General features: G+C 43.4%; 1 protein-coding gene across 1 annotated transcript; it reads right to left on the bottom strand.

The window, feature by feature from the left end:
- Window positions 1–3762: 3762 nt before the first annotated feature.
- Window positions 3763–6486, bottom strand: LOC124678273 (UDP-glycosyltransferase 79-like). Its single transcript, XM_047214188.1, has 3 exons — window positions 5787–6486; window positions 5267–5651; window positions 3763–4164 (listed from the first exon to the last, which is right to left on the bottom strand). The coding sequence occupies exons 1-3, from the start codon at window positions 6465–6467 to the stop codon at window positions 3827–3829; spliced, it is 1404 nt and encodes a 467-aa protein (XP_047070144.1). The 5' UTR covers window positions 6468–6486; the 3' UTR covers window positions 3763–3826.
- Between the last annotated feature and the right edge of the window lie 431 nt (window positions 6487–6917).

Below are 6917 nucleotides of genomic sequence, written 5' to 3'. Positions count from 1 at the left end.
GAGAAAGTAGTGGATGTATATAGAAAGCCAATAAAATAAATTAAATTAACAAAAAGACTAGTGGTAACTGATAGGGCCAAGAAGAAAACAATATGACCACAAAAAACAAGCAACACAATACGTCGGTGTCAATATGTTTGATATTTCTTCATCTGGCCGATGAAGGAGGCACGCCAACCAGTCACCAGACTCGCCACTTCTCACCGGTCACAGTTCACAAATAAAAAGCTTTAAATTGCCTCCACGAACGACATTGTCACAGTACATGTGGCAGATTGTCCTTTCCCGATATAGAACTAGACCACCGTTCCAAACAAGGAAAACAAAAGAGTGGTAGTGGTGACACATGATTTATAGAGACTTCCTCTTAGTTGTTCAGTGTCCACATTGTTGAATTGGCCAGTTCTATTATCCAGGGTCCTTTTAATCCTGAGACAAAGGAGGAATGATTAACATAGTTCATGTTTTCTGTGAGGATTTCGTGATCTGTTATTGTGTTAGACTGGGTTTAATTAAGGAACCATGCAAACAGACAACAAATTTGAGACATCTTAGTTGATTTAAATCAATATTCGAGATTTGTACACTACTCAGCATAGAGTTGTGGTATTATAAGTGTATAACTTTAGCAAACTGTAACTCCAGCCCCTTGTGAGCACAAGGATGGGGCATGTTGATTGGAAGATTTATTAGACTACACTCATCATCACGGTGGAGCATGGTAATCTCATTTGGCCAATTTGTGTTTTCTTACCTTTTGGCCAATCAACATTTTGTACGAATTGGCCCAAGAAATTTAATTACTGCAAATTAAGCCGTGAAAAGTGACTGTAATTTGGAGGCAGCGTTTTGGCTCATAGGAGCAAATGCTTCCATTATACAAAATAATTAAAAAAATTTAAAAATGTCAAAAAATTCTGACATAAATATTTTGGTGTACATCGTGACATTATATGTTAATGCGCAAGTTTTCGTGGAGAAACAACATTTTATGTGGCGTGTACAAAAAAACAAAAAAATGTCTAGTACATACTCGTGTTATAGCATCAAAATTTGTCTTTTTACAGGAGCCACATAATTTTTTAGTTTTTTTTTGAAAACTTGCGTATGAACATAAAATGTGTAGATGTACATGAAATTTTTTATTTTACAATTTTTTGACACTGCGAAATGTAGATTCACACAACGAGAGCAAACGCTCCTATGAACCAAAGTGAATATCCCCTGTAATTTAATTTTTTCAGAATAGCTATACATATAAATAGCAGTTGAAAACATGTAAGCTATATTTCTCCTAGCATCATGGGTGCTGGGAGAAGTGCTAAAAATCAAAAAGGCGGAAAAAGGACAATTCTGATCATTGCTAGAAAGCCCGGTCAAAAGAACCTCTTCCGGTTCTCAGATCTAGCACTTTTGATCGAGGGCCTAAGGTTAGAGGGTCGAGGTTGCATTGGACCTGACGCAAGGCCCACCTAATATTTTTCAGCATCTTCTTCAGATTGATCGGACAACGCCATCCTATAAGATTGCAATGAATTGGGAGCATCGAACAATGTTCAAAATGTAACAACATTTAACTATTAATGCAACAATGATGATGATGATGATGATGATGATGATGATGATGATAATAATAATAATACAATAAGTATGAAGACAGTATCAATCAAGTTGCACAATTAACACCACTTGATAGATATGAAAGAAATCCACTACTTGACCAACTCCACCACTTCTACCACCTATCACCAACTATACCTCCTCCATCCTATTCGCCATTTCTACCGCCTCCAACACCACCTCCTATGCCAACAACACAACTTGGGATTTTACTTGAATTGCTTGTAACACCCCAGCCACACCCCCGGACGTAGCTACTATCTAGGATCAAGATTGGACTCACAGACCAACAAGTATTTCCAATGTAGTTTCTCCCCACTCACGCGCATCATAGTAAACTTCCTAGGAGGTCACTTAGCTCATCCCAAATTTCTTCTATGGTTATCCCAGTTTACTACCTTTGTTGACAACCTTACCTTCTTTTACCGTGAACCCATCCACATCGACATCTTCATCCATGTCATCCTCCTACGAGTCTTTGTCATAAGATCACTGATAAGAGATGTCACGGTGCAATGTACATTGATGTCACAACCTCATTCTCATGAAGCTCACCCTCCGATCATCACCCTTCCAGTCTGATCCATCACCTTCCAAGTATGAGGCATCAACTAAACATGGTTGTCACCTTCTTGTACATCGACATCATCGTACCATTCATAAAACCGGGCACATAGGTTGTCTCATGGACTTTTCATACACATCAACCCTAGGATCAACAAGTGGTACGTTTCAAACCAGGGTTACAGAATTGCATGGGGACACACATCGGTTCAAGTAGAACTCATTTATGATCCCCACTCAAGGGAGGGGGCCCCGACCGAACATCATGTGTTCCTTCTAATCGAATTACATCACTTGGGTTACTCCAATCAGCCATGTGCTAATCTGTTATGGTGGACTATTCTGATAGTTCTATGAGACATCACTTTCACTTGGTAGATGACATGTTAATTGGTAAGGGAAGTGTTACGGTTGTCTATTACCCATGCATATGCTATAGGACTTGTTCTCTGTGCCACCCAACACATCAGTTAGTAGTCTTGCTCAGGTTGGTAAGATGTCACTTTAATTTGTGGAACAAAGAAACAAGGTCGTAGATTTGGTGCAGCCATATCATCAGAAAATTAGCTCTACAGCTTATGGAGGTGAAAAATCAGGCGTTGACTATTGGCTAATTAATCCTGTGGTACGTTGGGCGCTAATAGATAGAATAATCTTGGCTGGACATTACAAAATACAGGGGCCTTGTTCTACTTTCGACACCACAACACTGAATTACATTTTGCGAAATCATGACCAACACAAACAACAAAAATGAATGTGCTGAGCAACAATCAAAATACTCTATACACATAGTGGGCATAAAATGATAGATAAGTGTTATTTTTTCTCATGCTTTTACCTGAATTGTTTTGTAGTGTTGATCATGAATTCTACACGTAAGTCTTGGGTTGCAGTTCTATTCTGTAATGAATTATGGCAGTGTATATGTTAGTATGTTGAAAGCCATTTGGATTGGAAACATTGCTGTCATCAAAAGTTGGTCACGTACTCATATCTCAAATGTAAACAAAATATGTTTCAAAAAAATCATAAAGTATTCAAAATCGTACTGAGTATAGAAAAGCGAGTTTTAAATGAGTAGATTTTGTCCATGTAGACATCAATAAACCTTCCCTGGAAACCAAGAAACATAAAAGCTCCATGTTTCTGGCTATTTTATTAGTATAGAATTCCACAACGTGAATTAATTCATTATTTTTTACATGTAGGAATAAATCTGAAAATAAATACATTTGTATACATACCTTGTGGAGGTGGATAGTTCTCCCGCTTCTTCTTTCGGTTACATTAGTGTACCTATCTTGTGGCGGTGGATAGTTCTCATATGTCTTAATATCAATTAGTGCAACAGAAATGCATAAGCCATTAAAATAAATATCAGTACGGAATGATAGTTGAGAAATGTTTACCCAAACAATTCACTCGTTGGGCAGAGAGTATACTACGTATCTTATATTATAATCACAGATAAGTGTCATTGCATATACGATGTCGAAATTTATAGCATAGTATTCACCTCTGAATCATATACAAATCTATTAACACGAGAAAACTAGACATTCACACGTATAAAAGTATAGTGTACACATTATTACAATTCCAAATACAACACCTTCCTACCACAGAGGAACTTTCAACATTAACTTGAAGCATACTTTGCCGCAAACTCGGCAATATTTTTGTCCGAGCTCCCCCCTTCCTGCATTGCCTTCTTAGCCTTCGTCATCCAGCTATAAGCATTCTTTTTGTACTCCTCCTTCCTCACACCATCTAATACTTCTCTTATGCACCTCTCTACCTCTTCCTTTCTCACCACACCTTCTGTATCACGATTCACCCGCACACCAATCACCCATGCACTCTCAACGTACTTTGCTGTAGTTGGTTGATCTGTCCACTGAGGCATTGCCAACAGTGGTACACCAGTAGTAATTGCTTCTAATGTAGAGTTCCATCCACAGTGAGTTAAGAAACATCCTGTTCTTTCGCAAAAAAAAAAAAACAGCTTGTTGAGTTCAGAAGTAAAATATCGCTGTTTAGTTATTTAGAACAGATCACTCAATGTTAAAACTGCAAAATTTGCAGGATTCACAACCCTTTAACACTTGAGTCGAGAGATTTGACTGATTACATGATCCGAAGGTTAACTAGATGAAAGTTATGGGTGCAGTACTACTTCCGTATACAAATATACCCCGTGTACTACAATATCAGGGACAATGGCAATATGCCCTTGTAGCATCCAAATTATTAGAAGCTGTAACTCCACGGTCAAGACTAAATGAAGTGAAGGCAGTCTAAGGAAGGATGAGCAGTAGCAAAAGTTAGAGTTGATCTCTCATGCTTCTATATTTGTCCCCTGCAGGTTTCTCTAGTACTGGTAAAAAACAGACAGGTACAGTTCTATTGAACTACTACACAGTACAAACAATCACTCCATGGTCGACAGTAAATTAAGTGAAGACAGTCTAATGAATCATCTGCAGTAAATTTTGCAAAAGGTACAGTTGATATGTTTGTGTTTATATGTTCTGCCTTGAGATTTCTCCAGTTATACTGGTGAAAAATAAATATAGAAAAGTTGTCGAACAAAAACATATAGGTAGATTCTAAACATCCTACATGGCTTGCGTGATTGTCAGTAATTGTAGTTCCTAATTGTGACAGTACGTGTGCATCAGTGTAACATTCATGTTGTAAATGATGCCTTTTCACATTAACTTTGTCTGGCCACAAAGGAGTTGAGATTGTTTTCTATTGCTGGAACTGAAAACTCGCACCTTAGTTGCTACCAATGTTAATGGCAGGGTGGGGAAGGGAGTACAGAAGCACACTTTTCATTTCATAATCGAAAAAATAAGGACATTTAGTGAACATACTAATGTGCGACACAAAATAAGACTTGATGAGCACTGCAACGCCGCAAATAAACAATGATACTCCTTTGTTTGATCATCTAGTTTGTGCATTCAGGTTACTGTTTATATGTGAACTTTTAAGATAGTTATATGGACTTTCCTTTTTGTCCTTGAAGAATCTCAGAAGAGGTGCTAAGTAAAAGAGGTATTGAATTTCATACCTGTGGCTTTGTGAGATAAGACCTCAAGCTGGGGGCACCATGAAACAATTAGGCCCCTCTCCTTGCACTTGTCACGGAGTTGTTCCGATAACTTGTGCTCATCAACGGACCTGACAACCCAGAGGAACTGTTTACCAGAATTGCACAGTCCATTGCCTATCTCCTCTAACTGGGCCGGCTCAAGGTCAGCGACAGTTCCATACGAGGCATAGACCACTGAGCAAGGGGGCTGGCTATCTAGCCATGACATGCATGGTGCTGTGCTATCGAAGATGTTGAACCCGTATGTCTTGTTGGAAGGCAACCGATCGTCATCCAGGTAGAAGGACGGCAGCGTTGGGCCGATGGTCTTAACACGCCATGTCGATGCCAGGTAATCTGCCTCCTGCTTAGTAGATCAATAGGATGTACTTCAAATAGAACATTTTTACCATAAATAAATCTCCAGTTTGGTTTTGACTGGACTTTTCGAATGAGCAAAACAGCAAACAGGTGGGGCGCACGAGCAAGAGAGCTTTACCTTGGGCTCGAGTTCATGGTACGAGTTGACGAAGACGTCGTCGGCGTCCTCCAACCCATCGAACTGCCCCACCACAGCGTCCAGCAACATCCGGTAGGAATCCGGCGCCGCCACGAACGACGGCACGTCGTCCGGCCCCAGGTCGACGCTCAGCAAACCCCTCAGCGCGCTCCCGTCCACGACCGGCAACCCGACGCGCCCCGCGTACACCTCCCCGTAGATGACGTCCACCGCGCACGGCTGCGAGAAGAGCGCGGCGGTCGGAACGCCGGCGGCGCGCGCCACGCGGCCCGCCCACGGGAGGTGCGGGTCGTACACGAGCACGCACACGGGCCTCCCCGCCGCGGCCTCTGATCGGAAGAGCGCCTCCAGGGTGTCGGACCCCGCGGCGGCCAGCCGGCTCCCGTACTCCTCGAAGTCGGGGCACGCGGCCATGCCGCCAGCGTCGAAGCCGTCGGAGATGGCGGCGACACGGAAGGGAGCGGCGGGGGGCGGGAGGGTGGCGAGGAGGTGGCGGGTGGTGACGAGCGTGGGGCGGAGGCCGTGGTAGGCCAGGCGGCGGCCGAACTGAAGCATCGGGTTGAGGTGGCCCTGCGCCTCTGGGAAGGCGAGGAGGAAGACATGGCCGCCACCGCCGTGGCCGTCGGCTTGGACGGAGAGCGGGCCGGTGTTCGTCTCCATTTTTGCTTGGAAGACTAGAGTTGGGAGTTCGCTACGATCCAAGTCTCTATGCCGAAATATAGGTTTTAGTCAACCCAAATTCTTTTGGACGGGCGCGTGCCAAACCGAAGTTTCTGGCGGGCACACTACACGACAGAGAAATCCCGCCGTTCTTTTCCGTCTTCCAACCTACCCCTTCATTTTCTTTCTCACGATGGGCTCCCAACCCGATTTCCTCTACCAGGCGCGGTGGCGGCGGCAGGAACCAGGGCGGCGGCGACAGGAACCAGATCGTGCGCGCGGCTGCCGGCCTCCCCTCTATCGTGTGCTACCACCGCGGCCTGGTTCGCCAGCTCCCCCGGGTGAGGCTCTCTCTTGCCCCGGAGACCATGGCGTGGAGGCGGAGCTGGGCTCTCCTTCATCGGTTCGTGTTCCCGCTGAGTACGGCTACACCTGCCTTGGACCTCTCAA

This window comes from Lolium rigidum, chromosome 7 (genome assembly GCF_022539505.1).
Source record: "Lolium rigidum isolate FL_2022 chromosome 7, APGP_CSIRO_Lrig_0.1, whole genome shotgun sequence".
Taxonomy (NCBI): domain Eukaryota; kingdom Viridiplantae; phylum Streptophyta; class Magnoliopsida; order Poales; family Poaceae; genus Lolium; species Lolium rigidum.
Note: the sequence above shows the minus strand (reverse complement) of the source record. Positions and strands in the feature narration are given on the sequence as shown.

Bases quoted from the DNA above. Each gene is read 5' to 3' on its own strand.
- LOC124678273 (XM_047214188.1), bottom strand. From the start codon at position 6,467: ATGGAGACGAACACCGGCCCGCTCTCCGTCCAAGCCGACGGCCACGGC. The intron at 5,652-5,786 runs GTAAAGCTCTCT...TCTACTAAGCAG, and splicing joins ACCATGAACTCGAGCCCAAG to GAGGCAGATTACCTGGCATC. The intron at 4,165-5,266 runs GTATGAAATTCA...GCGAAAGAACAG, and splicing joins CTTATCTCACAAAGCCACAG to GATGTTTCTTAACTCACTGT.